This window comes from Gallinula chloropus (genome assembly GCF_964237585.1).
Source record: "Gallinula chloropus genome assembly, chromosome: 16".
Classification (NCBI taxonomy): Eukaryota; Metazoa; Chordata; class Aves; order Gruiformes; family Rallidae; genus Gallinula; species Gallinula chloropus.
This window is the reverse complement of record NC_140101.1, coordinates 10,295,395-10,308,064: the sequence shown is the minus strand read 5'-3', so window position 1 is coordinate 10,308,064 and position 12,670 is coordinate 10,295,395. Positions and strand designations below refer to the sequence as shown.

Below are 12,670 nucleotides of genomic sequence, written 5' to 3'. Positions count from 1 at the left end.
TCTTAGCTAATGTTTGTTATTTAAGATGGACAAACAGTTTAGCTGAAGCATTATAATTTAAGCTTGGATAATGAAGTAAACACAGTGGTCGTGTTTAGGGCATATCTGCCTAATCTGAGGAGATCTGGCACTTGGGAAATGCTGCTTTGTTTTCAGAAGCCTCTTTTTTCAGTTTGTTGGAGGAAAAGTCTCTAGATTGCTTGGTGATTAGAGGTTTTATTGAGAGAAACCCGGTCTAATTCAGCTTCTTTGAAAACTCTGACCTCAGGTTGTAACACTTATGCTTGTATTTTGGAATACTTCTGCCTCTGATTTTATTTCATAAAGGAGTGTGATCATCTCTCACTCCCCTTGTTACTATAACTGCTCTAGGCAAATTCAGGGGACACAGGTGTGTCTTCTTGGGTGGAGGCATTGTTACTTCTTTGTGCCAATAGCCTCTCAAGCTTTATTTCTGATCCTGCCCTACCTTTGGTAATGTCAGATGCTGTGAGGTTAACGTAACATTTGCTTGCTGGGCTGCCTGATGAGAAAAGAAACCCAGATGATCAAAGCAAGATTGTTTCAGGTTATTCTGATCTCACTAGCGTTGGTTAGTGGAAAACATAAAGCAAGTGTAAGTTTTTATGGGATGTCCAGCAGCCCTTAGAGACTTGTCTGCAGCAGGAGAGAGACCCCGTTTTCTTCAGGGGAGTTGCTTCTGCAGGTAACCAAAGGAAAAATGAGATGAACTCTGCCCCATGTGTTTTATGAAGGTCAAACCAGCATTTGCTCACTTCAGAGCATCCCATCAAATAACGTGATTTGTTGAGGGAGAGGTGAGTGTAGTCTGCCTTTGCTCTTTGGAGTACCGAAATGTTTCTGACCTGTAAGGTCTGGAGAAGCAATGGAGACAAACCTTTCTCTCTGAAATCCTTTGGTGTTATGCTTGAGGTTTGGGGTTGGCTTTGTCCTTTCTCTGGCAGCCCCTAGTACCTTAGAGCTAAGTGCAAATTAACCTGTTGTGCCAGTTCTGAAGTGTCATCTGCCCCGTGCTGAGCACGCTTGGGTTTGACACCTCCCTTCAGTGTCCCTGCTCTGCAGTAGCTGAGTTTCTGCCCCCTCTGTTCTCAGTTCAAGGCACTTGTTGGGTAACTGTTGTCTGCAGGAATGGGCTGCAAAGTGCAAAATGACCTTAATTCTCAAATAACTACACTTTACTGTCCCAAATGCATGCAGGCAACAGCCACAGCACCCTCAGGGGGCTGAGAATGCCTTTCAACACTGTATTGCTTTCTGGTTACTGCAGACAGGGCTTAGGGCTGCAGCATCAGGTGCTCAGTGCTACAGAGAGTGGATTGAGAGCCAGGCAGAAATGGGGAAAAAAACCCCAAAACATAGTAACAACCCCCCAAAAAACCCAGCAACAACAAAAAAAGAGTAGAAATACAAACTGGTGCAAACTGGGCCGGGCAGCAGTGTGAACTGGTGCAGACTGGGATGGTGCGGTGCTGGGCCGCTAGAGGTCACTCCCAGGCCGGTGGGCGCAGTGGGCTCCTCGGAGCGTCGTCTCCCTTTCAAGAGGATGTTGGATTCTCTTCCTTGCCAAACAGAAGAAATGAAGAGGAGCAGCTCTGGGTGGTGCTCAGAGCTTTCTGGAGAGTGGTTGTGTTCACGGGCAGCAAAAGCTCGTTTACTGCCACCATCTGCACAAGCTGTTAGCACTGAAGCAGCGTGGTGTCAGGCCAGGACTCTGCTGTGTAGTCAGGAGAAGTTGCTAAGTAAATAATTACGTGGTCCTGAGCTTGGCATCCTCCTTAGGCCCGTTACAACATCTGTGGGCTGTTAAGTGCTGGAACACCATAGTGATAGAAGACCATGAGTAGCTGCAACTTGCTGCTTTAACATTTCCCCTTCTGTTACTACAGGGTGTTTTAGGATGTTTTGGTCTACCCAGAAACCACAAACCAAACCCCTCTGGTTTTGCTTTGAGAAAATAGGAATTTCCAACCCTTAACTGTGCAGAGAGAACCTTGAGAACATGACTGAGTAGTCTAAAAGCTTAGCTTAAAAAAATCCAGTTTAAAAATCTGACTTAAAAAAGCACATTAGTGGCTGGCTCTGCCTAGCAGCACTTCTCAGTCATGTCAGAGGTCCTTCTGAAGTGCCCATTCCTTCCTGTGGCCTTTTGTAACTGCTTTTATAGTGGGCAGTTGGTCCTTCTCACCTGTGCCTGCAGGTACTTTGGAGTTTGTGCTGTGTGTACGTGCCCAGCTCTTCTTGCAGTTAGAGACCATAGGGCTTTTTCTGTGCCTCTGTGTAGAAACACTGATGGGGAGGCTGTCCAAGTTGGAAATTGTGTACATGAGCCTGACACTCAGCTGTTGTCTGGGGCAGCTTTGCCCATGAGCTTGCAGTGGGTCCTAGGAGCTCATTCCAGGGCAGAGCACAGCCTGCTGATGCCACAGTCTCACCTCACGGCAGCTCATGGTCAGTGAGGGCAAGGTTCTGGTGTGACAATGTCTTTAGGAGATGGGATGGATGCAGCTGGAAGAAGGGAGGGCATGGATTCACCTGATACCTGGTGCTTCATTCCTTGGTCTCTCTGCCATCCCTATTTGATGACCAGGCTCATTACAAGCAAGATGGGCAGTTGCTACTCCCCATGTCTCCTCCTGGCCCAAGGGCAGGGTCTCACCTTCCTTTTCCAAACGCATAGTAAATTATGCTGCCAGTCGTTAAACAGAGGGGGGTGGGGGGGTGGCGAGTTGGGTGTCGTGTGGGAGGTGGGGGGATGACTCTGGATCCTGCCTTAGAGCAGCTCTGGAAGTTCACCGGGCAGGGAGGGGAGCTGGGCTGCCGTAGGTGAGTAGGACGTACGCTGTCACGCTCCCTGCTCTAACTCTGCCCGCTCAAAGGCGGTGCGAGCAGCCCCGCAGCGTGCTCCCTTCCCGGCCATCGCTCCCGGGGGCTCGGGCGGAGTGGTGCCCGGCCCGGCCCGGCCGCTCCCTCCCTCCTCTCCCGGGGCGGCTGCCGGTGCTCCCGGGCGGGCGGCGTGGAGGGAGCGACGCGCCCCCTTCCCAGGGTCTATTTTAAGCAGACATCTACTTTCCCAGCCTCTTCTCCGCCTGGATCCCTGCCCGGGGCGGGGGACGGGGGGGTTGTGGCTCTTCCCTCCTTCATAAAAGGGCCCCGAGGCGGAGGCCGGGCTCCGGGGGGGTTATTTTTGGGAGCAGCTCCTGGGATCCGATGGCCTTGTTAGGGCAGCGCTGACCTTTTTCCCGGCGGGGGAGGAGAGCGGAGCGGGGCGGCGGGACGGGACGGGACGGGCAGCGGCGGCTGGGGAGAGCGGCCGGCTCGGGACCCCCGTCCTCGCCGCGGGGCTCAGCTCGGCTCCCCGGGCGCGGCTCCATGCCCGCGGCGGCGGGGCAGGTAGCGGTGCGGCTCGGCTGACCCTGCCTGGGAGGGGGGGGGTTCGGGCCCGGCCCGCCCCTCTCCCCTCCCTCCAATTGCTCCTTCCTCCCGCGCCTCGGCCCCTCGGCCGCTCCCGGCGCCCGGCCCGGCTCATTCGGGGATGCGGCAGCCGCCCCCGCGCCCCGGAGCTCTGCCCCTGGGAGAGCTGCCCGGCTGAGGGGGCACCGGGGGGGGGAGAACTATGAGCGGCGGCAGGTTTGATTTCGATGATGGAGGCGCCTATTGCGGGGGCTGGGAAGGGGGCAAAGCCCACGGGCACGGCATCTGCACCGGCCCCAAGGGCCAGGGCGAGTACTCGGGCTCCTGGAACTACGGCTTTGAAGTGGTGGGCATATACACGTGGCCCAGCGGTAACACCTACGAAGGCTACTGGTCCCAAGGAAAGAGGCACGGCTTAGGAATCGAGACCAAAGGACGGTGGGTTTACAGAGGCGAGTGGACCCATGGCTTCAAGGGACGGTATGGCGCGAGGCAGAGCATGAGCAGTGGAGCCAAGTACGAAGGTACCTGGAATAACGGCCTGCAGGATGGCTATGGCACCGAGACCTACGCTGACGGAGGTAAGGGTGGCTCCAGAGGGGCTGGGAGGGGGATGGACAGCACGATACCCAGCCGGCAACAGCAGAGGCTGCGCGTTGTCCTCACCTACGGTGGGTGACCTGATCCTGTCCCCAGTAGTGAACTCCTGACAGGCACAGTGGTCTGCAGCAAGCCATTGGGCTGCTTCAGTCAAGACACAGGGCTTGGGGTTCAACCACCTCATAAACGCACGCGTGCATCCCGCTCCCGGCTGTCGGGTGCAGCGTGTGCAGCTCGCCATCTGCAGACACGAGGGAGGAGCAGCAGGAGCGTTGTCCCCCCTGCTGTCCCTCCCTCGGGAGCTCCTCTTGAGTGTCCCTATCAATAGTTAACACCAGCAGAGGCGATTTGTGTAGTCTGTGACTCCCGGTTCCCCAGGGACTGGTTATTGCAGTTCACTGAACCAAACCAGAGACTCCCCACCGGTGCGTGACCGCAGCGAGCCGCTCACGCGCTCGCCAGGCAGTGAGCTGTGAATGCTTTCACCTCAGATATAAGCTGTGCCTATGCATTGAACACTGCTCGTGTGTCTCTGACACGCTGCCGGGATGTCTGCTTTGCTGAACCGTTTTGGTTGAGCTCATCTAAGCTGTTTGGAATACGTAGTCATGCGTCTTTCCCTAAAATAAATCCCTTTGATTACTTGGAAGCTCTCAACTCCTGCTAGTACATGAATGCACCACGTAGTTAGATGTTTGTTGTGCTCTGTAAACGCTCGGTCTAATGGTGTTCTTGGGGTTAGAAACATTGCAAGAATCTCTCTGCAAGTCATTCTGTAGCTCTTCAGTGCTGTGATGTTCCAGGCTGCCATAGTTAGGATAGCTAAATAGAGAGGGTGATTGGAAAGAAATAGCCTTCAAAATATGGATCAGAATTGCATCTATATTTATCTAGGACAGGCAATAGAGTTACTTTCTGAAGAAAAAATAATGATAATGGTACAAATCTTCAGAATGAAAAACATGGGGCGAATGGAGATGAGCAAAACAGACTGATTCACGCCGGGCTGGCAGGGCTGTGCTTTACGTAACTTCTCCACGAGTTCGCTCGGTCCCTGGCTAGCTTGAAGCCTGGGAATACAGTCTTGAGGTTGACTCATTTCCTTTGTGCCCTTGGAGGTTGTAGGTACAGACACAAACCAATGTGTCCCTCCAGCTCCTTAAATGTTCTCTCCCCAGCTCCCTGGCCCCATGGAACAGTTACATGCTGAGCTGTGCCAGCTGCGCCGCGGCAGCGTGAATCCAGGCTAACGTGTACGTGTGCGCTTGTGCACAGCACAAACTTCATGCATAGGTTATGTGTAAGGTGTGTTCTGATGAGTAACAAGCACCCAGCAGGTACCTGTCAGTGCTGGCTGCTGTTGGGACTTCCCTTCTGGAGATGTCAAGGTCTCTTGTGCGTTTGCATGGCTGCTTCTCAAAATGAATCACCTTCTAAGGGTGCAGGGTGGCTGGATTTCCAGTTAACGTTGTAGAGGAGAATTTTGAGAGGCCAAGCTTCATGTAGGAGCTTGAATTTGATTAGATCATGGACTGAAACTTGGGACAGAACGAGTCAAGCTGTTCTCCTGTAAGGATATAGAAGCCGCTGCTTTGGTCAGCACAGTGCTCCCCAGGGCGTTGTCTCACGCCCAAGAACGTGCTGTCTGTGTGATGCCCAGGGTTGGCACTTCAGCCCTGCTCTGAAGATGTGCCCTGCCAAAGCCACCCTGGGCAGCGCTGAGCCGAGCCCCCCTCGAGCCCCAGCTCACGAGGGCTGTGCCATGTACTCTCCAGCTGCTCCTTGCGCTGGGCGATCGTGTCCTGGCTGGGCGAAGCTGTCCCTTCAACACATCAGCTTTTCCCATGGTGTGGGAACACACAGAGAGCTGCATCCAAAGACAAGGTGGGCATCACCGGCCAGCATCGTGTGTGGAGGACAGGGTGGAATGATCTCACGTGTAGGATCCACTCCTGTTCTGACTCCTCACCCATGCCCAGTAACTATCTGCAAGATCCTGATGTGGCCAGGCTGTTAATTACACCTGATGATAATTTGATTTTGAGGTTGCCAAGATAAACATCTGGAAAGGCCTTGGGAATCTGCCATGTCTCGAGTAGGGGACGTGATTCCCAAGCCCCCTGGAAGCCAGCCACAGGAGGAAGAGGGCCCTGGGAACATGTGCCTCTTGCCAGGTCCCTAGAAGCTTTTGTCATATCTGGGCTGCATGCAGGTTTCAGGGGATGTAGCTGATTCTAATGGTTAAAAATAGAATTCAAATTAACTTTTTAGATATACACACACACACACACACACACAAAAACCCAACCAAAACCCAATCCAAAACTCCTTTAAAATGCACTTAAAAATCACAAAAAACCCTATAAATGTATTTTATCTTGTGGCTGGCTGAGGTTGGTGGCTAACTAAAGCCCAAATGTGCAGCACAGCTTTTGGAAATCATGGGTGGATTTTTGGTGTCTGAGAAGTGGACTCATGGTGAGGTTCGTCATGGGCACTGTGTGGGGTTTTTGCTTCTTCCCTCTGCCCTTGAGTGCCCATTTTTGTGAAAACTACGGGAGACCAATGGCTTAAAGAGCTTTTTGTAATGGGGATTGAAGGCAGACAAGGGGTTCGGAGCTCCTGGTGCGGCCAGCAAGTGACACTGAGATGTTTTTCCTTGGGTGTCCAAGCTGAACTGAGGTGTGTGTGTATGTGGCTGCGTAGCTCAGAGCCTTTGCAGCAGCGGGATGCACTCGCTGAAGTTGGCAGTGACTGGGGGGCTGTGGAAGGCACAACATGAAGCAACTCGTCATTTTGCAACCTAAGCTATGAGTAAACACTGAGTTATTTGGCTTTCACCTGTAAGATTTGTCTCTGCTGTAAGGAAGGGTTCATTTTTTGGATACTTTTATGCTTCTCTTGAGTGTGTCACCCAGTCACATCTCAGTGTAGATGCAGAGTCACACAGTGTGCAGGCTCTGGACCCAAGACCAGGCTTTGCTGTACACATAACCGCTTACGTAAATCTACGTGGGAGTGGGGAAACTCACCTGCAATGGAAGCAGCCTAAACCCAGCTTCTCACTGACGCTGCAGTTTGGTCCCTGGGGCTCTAAGAGAAACCAGTGGTGTCAATCAATAGCGTGTGGAAACTGTTAGAGCGTTCAGTGATCATGAGACCGCAGAGGCAGGGGAAAAGAAATGCAGAAGTGTGTGTTAGTAGGAGAGACAAAGTGGGGTGATGGGATCTGAGTCAGCCCTTTGGGTGCCTGGGGCACGGGGAGCGAGGTGGGAAGGGGCCTGGGCTGGGCAGGGGGAGCAGCACCTGTGGGACTGTGGCCAGGGAAGCAGGAACGGGCTCTGGGTGAGCCGAGATGGTGCTGGCTTGTGTCACAGAATCACAAGGTTGGAAAAGACCAGCAAAGATCCCGTGTGTCTGAATTTGCCCTGTGAATTATTTTTTGCCCCCTCCTGGGTTTTTTTCTGCCTTCCTTTTCCAACAGAAACTGCCAGATAATCCTGTTGGCACCAAAAAGCAGCACTAGGTTTTCTCTGGCCTGTCTCACACACGGTGCTGTGCACCGACTTAACGTCCCTGGCCTTTTACACTGAGTTCTCCTAACACGTCTGTCATCACAGTATCTGTGTAACAGCAGAGGATTGTAGGGCAGTGCTACAATTTGAGTTGTTTGCATTATTTACCTGGCTGTTTGTATTATTTACATTCACTGCTAATTATACTGGAGCTTACGGGCAGGCTGGGAAGGGGGGGGTGTGATGCTGCTGACAGCGGGCGCTCACAGCCGAGCAGGATGTGCACCAGGAGCTGAAGCCATCGCCTCTGATGCCATTGGGCATCATCACATCCTGCTGCCAGCTGCTGGCAGGAAGAAATGGGGGTGCTACCAGCCCATCTGTGGGGAGCTGGTGTCTTTAGAGGAGAAGGCTACCAGGATACAGTTTTCATCAATCCCACAATTTAGTTCTTCCCATCTTTTGAAGACAGGCAGATGGGGAGCGTCCTTATTTTGGGAGTGGATGAGCAGGGGTTTGCAGAGGAAACAGCATTTTTCATCATTGAAGCATGAAAAAACACTGGCAATAAAGGATTATCAGGGTCCTGTCCCCCAGTAATCTCACCCTGATGGGGTGGATGGTTCAAACCTTCTGTGCCCTGATGCATGGCCGCTGGCATCTCCAGCCACTCTGGCTCCACTCCAGGGGTGGTCTATGGCTCTGCCCTGGCAAGCAGGCTCAGCTGGGCGCTGGGCTGCAGCGTGGCAGGACGTGGCAGTGACTGCTTGCCCTGCCTTGGCTGGGCAGCATGGTGCAGGGTTGGCATTCGGTCACACCAGGCGCTGAGGGACGATGTTGCTTGTGCTGTAGGGGCTGAAACCAGGCAGCTGAGCCCGGGCTGAAGAGCTGGTGTGCAGCCTCGTGTTGAGGGCGGCACGTGTACCCCTGAGAAGTGGCACCCCCGTCTCTGCTCCTGAAGACTGTGCCACACGGCTCTTCCCATCCAGCTGGCCCCAGTGCTGCTCAGGGAGGAGGGGACAGGACTTGCTGGAGGGCAGCGTCTGCTCTGACTGACCCTCCAGGAGCAGCTGAGTCCCCTAAACCTGCGAGACCTTTCCAGGGGGTTAACACAGCAGCAGTATGGGCTGCAGCCTGCTATGTGAGAGGTTGTCTTGTCCTAGGAGGAGGTCTCCAATGTCACCCTGATCGTGTGTCAGCCTGGCTCGCTGACTGGGCAAGTGGGGATGGAGATGTGGGGGCACTACGGGGGTCTCCATAATGTCATTTTGTGGTAGAAGAACTCATCAAGGTTTTACAGAGAGGGGATGGGGAGCAGGGTGAGGAACATGCCCAGATGCCTGGGCATCTCCAACAATGGTCCTTGGCTCCCTCTCCTGCTCTGCCAGTGGGCAAGGGCTGGCGGGGGGCGGCTCACACTGGGGCAGCAGCTGCTGCTCGGGCACTTCTTGTCTTTCCAGCCCTGTAAGTTAACACCCCTCAGGCAGGTCCAAAGAGGATTTCAGTGAAACCTGAAGCTTGGGAGGAGAGATTATGCTGCAGAAGTGGTTTGGGAGACCGTAAAATATGCACTCCCACAATCACCAAAGAAGGAGCTGGATTTGCTCCCTGGGGAGCAGGGTCATCCCTGGTCTGAGTAACGGGTCTGAGGGGTAGATGAATGCCTTGAAGCTAGGTCACCCCCTTCTGCCTCAGCCCATCCCTGCTGAGCCTTCCTGGGACTCTGGGAGTGCTTGCTCCCCCAAAATTTGGTGTCTTCTGGTAGGTCAATGCTTAATGAAAGCCACCTTTAGGACAGATGCCTGTCAAAATGCCTCTGGCAGGGCTGGCCCTTTGCTCACATGGAGCAGATCCTGGGAGAGTAAAGGAGTGGGGTGGCCTTTCCAAGGGTGTTGGTGTTCTCCCAGCACCTTCTGCCCGTTCCCTGGGATGGGGGTCTGCTGCCCGCTGATGGAGTGGACCTGAATATTGCTGCTCCTTGGGTTGGTTCCTGAGGCAACTGCATCTACAGAGTGAGGAGAGCCAGGCTGGGAGGCCACCAGCATGCAGAAACAGCTCGTCCCAACCCATCCTGGTGCTGACAGGGCTCAGTGGGGATGCTCTGCGGGGCCACTGTGCTGGCATGGGAGTGCATGTGCCACAGGCATGGCTCCTGCCACTCTGGAAGCTCTTGCAGGGCACTTTGCTGCTACTGAGTTAAGTCTCTTGACATCCTGGTGAGAAAAGTCAGAGTGGTGGTCTCCAGTTCACTCCAGTTCTGGAGCCTGCAAAGTGCAGCTCTGGAAGGGGCCTGGAGTGGAGCGATGAGCTTTTCCCAGTCCTACAAGGTTGTCGCTGCCAAGGTTCTGCTGTCACTTAGCGGGGTCTTGTGTCCTGGAGCTATGGATATGATGGGGGGATCCTCCCTGTGTCCCCCCATCATTCTACTCTGTGTGTCCTCTCAAGCTGGGTCTGGAGGAGTGTGGGAGGGGCAGTGTTGTTTGGGGCAGAGCTGGAGATGTGCTCTGCTCCTCTTCTCCCTTTCTTGCCCATCTCTTACTTTGTGCAGTGTGGCACAAACCCTGGTCTTGGGACCACGGACAAGCTGTATATCAGGGTGGAAGGAGGCATGAGGGCAGGCTGGGCTGCAGCCAGGCACCTATCACGGGGGTCGAGAGCCAGTCCTGGCAGCCCGTGAGTGATGAACTGCAGAATGGGCTGTAAGGGACTGTCACTGAGCCAAAGAGAGCTGTGCCACTGCAGCTTGCATGTCTGTGGGGGCTACGGACCCCTGCACGGCACAAACCCTGGCACCGTGGGGCTGCCTCCAGATGCAAATCCAAACCACGTCTGGTAAGTGGCTTTGGGTTTGCGCCTGAGTCCCCTGGTGCCCCAGCCCCTTCCCATGGCCACAGCCTCTCTCGGGCTTGTGTCCTCTGCTCCCTCGGCACCGCTACGCTGCACGTGGGAGAGCACGAGCTGGGTCGGGTCTCCTCTCTTTGAGGGAAGGTGGGTATGTCTGCCCCAGGGCAGCGCTACCCCCCCAGCCTGCCTTCATTTGCTGGCTCACCCAGGAATGAGCTGCCTTTTCACACCATCCCTCTTCTCTCCTGCAGGCACCTACCAGGGCCAGTTCACCAACGGCATGCGGCACGGCTACGGCGTGCGGCAGAGCGTGCCCTACGGCATGGCCTCTGTGGTCCGCTCCCCGCTGCGCACCTCCCTCTCCTCCCTGCGGAGCGAGCACAGCAACGGCACCCTGCCCCAGCAGGACTCCCCTGCTGCCAACCCCGAGAACCTGGCCCTCTCGCCCACCATCACCCGCGGGGGCTTCGCCCTCAGCCTCTATGCGGACGTGGAGGCCGGCAAGCCCAAGAAGGGGGGGCTCTTCCGCAGGGGCTCCTTGCTGGGGAAGCTGAAGAAGTCCGAGTCCAAGTCATCCCTGGCCAGCCAGAAGAGCCGTGTCAGTTTCCTCAAGAGCGAGAGTGGGATCAGCTCAGCTGCTAGTGATGCCACCTCCACTGTCAGCCTGGGTGAGGGTGCTGAGGGTGAGGAGTACCCCCCCTTTGAGTCCGATATTGATGCCACCACCACGGAGACCTACATGGGCGAGTGGAAGAACGACAAGCGCGCCGGCTTCGGCGTCAGCGAGCGCTCCAGCGGGCTGAAGTACGAGGGGGAATGGCTGGACAACCTGCGGCACGGCTACGGCTGCACCACGCTGCCCGATGGCAAGAAGGAAGAGGGCAAGTACCGTCACAACGTCCTCATCAAGGGCATGAAGAAGCGTGTGATACCACTCAAGAGCGCCAAGATCCGGCAGAAGGTGGACAGGAGCGTTGAGGGGGCTCAGAGGGCTGCAGCCATTGCCCGGCAGAAGTCAGAGATTGCGGCATCCAGGTAGGTGCTTTGGTCTCCAACGTATGGGTCCCTGTGGTGGTGGTGGTCCCCATCCCACGTGTCCCTCTGGAGCCTTGCTGTGTGTCTCCTTGCTGTGCACCACCAGTGCAGTCAGATGTGGCTTCTCACAATTCCTATTTAATTCTTTGGACTTGGTGCTGGAGGAGCAGAGCTGAGCTCTTGTGCAGCTCCAGGGTGTTCAGGACATGTCCTGTTTCTCTCCCCTTCTCCTATATCCCTGCAGCCCTGGTCTGGGGAGCACTGCTGGACAGCAGGCACTGGTGCCAGCCCCAGTGCTCAGCAGGATAGGGAGCATGAGCCAGTGGGATGGGGAGCAGCACTGTGCTGTGCCAGGCTGCTGGAGCTGCTGTGTGTTTGGCTGTGGTAAACCCGACAGACTTGTGACATGTTCTAGGTGACTTGGGTCTGCAGCAGACTATGGCTTGACCCCGGAGGTCCCAATCTCTGTGGGGAGTTTATGAGATGCATTAGGGTGGTCGCTTAATTTTAGCAGCTTGGTGTAGCAGGCTCTCTGAAACAAGCAATGCTGTGTGGGGACACTGTGAACCAGGAGGAAGGACCTGTGGTGGGTACTCAACCAAGGATAAGGCTGCCATGGGGAGCCCTGTCTCCCCCAGGTGCCCTCAGCTAGTTTTTGAGCAAGCATTTCTGCCATGAGGGAAGTGGTGGCCAGAGCCAGGACAGATGGCTGAGTCCATGGTGGCTGGCTGAGCCTGATCCTACAGCACACAGCCACATCCCTGATCCTGCAGCACACAGCCACATCCCGCAGCCTGCGATGCTCTGGGGTGCCAGGAGAGGAAGAACTGGGGAGGGGTCAGTCAGGTTTGTCTCCTCCTGTCCCGCCAGTTTGCCCTGACCAGACCCCAGGGGTGAGAAGGGGGCAGCGAGTGAGCAGCAGCGTGCCCAGGGATGTGTGCAGCAGGGGTGTGCAAGGGGAGGGCTGTGCCAGGGGCTGCCCAGAGCATGTGGCAATCTCTTGCTGCACTGAGGTCCCTTGCAGCAGCACATGTGGGCTCTGCATTGTCCTTGCACTGCCTGGTCACTGGGACAGGCCAGCGGGCTCTGCTCAGGATTAACTGCGTTAGAAATCAGCCGAACACCAAGTGCTCTGTTGTCCCTCCTGGGATGGAGGAGGGAGGAGATAAGAGGGGGTCTGGGCTCTGCCTGGGAAGGACAGGGGAAAACCTCCTTCTGCTCACATCCCTGCCTGTGTCTGGGCT

General features: G+C 55.3%; 1 protein-coding gene across 1 annotated transcript in view; it reads left to right on the top strand.

Annotated features, from left to right (window-relative positions):
* Window positions 1–3,282: 3,282 nt before the first annotated feature.
* The window catches only part of JPH2 (junctophilin 2), a 33,131-nt gene continuing 23,743 nt past the window's right edge, over window positions 3,283–12,670 (top strand). Inside the window, exons 1-2 of the mRNA XM_084271450.1 lie at window positions 3,283–4,013; window positions 10,643–11,426. Coding sequence (XP_084127576.1) covers window positions 3,635–4,013; window positions 10,643–11,426 — 1,163 coding nt within the window. The 5' untranslated portion in view covers window positions 3,283–3,634. The remainder of the gene's footprint in view (window positions 4,014–10,642; window positions 11,427–12,670) is intronic.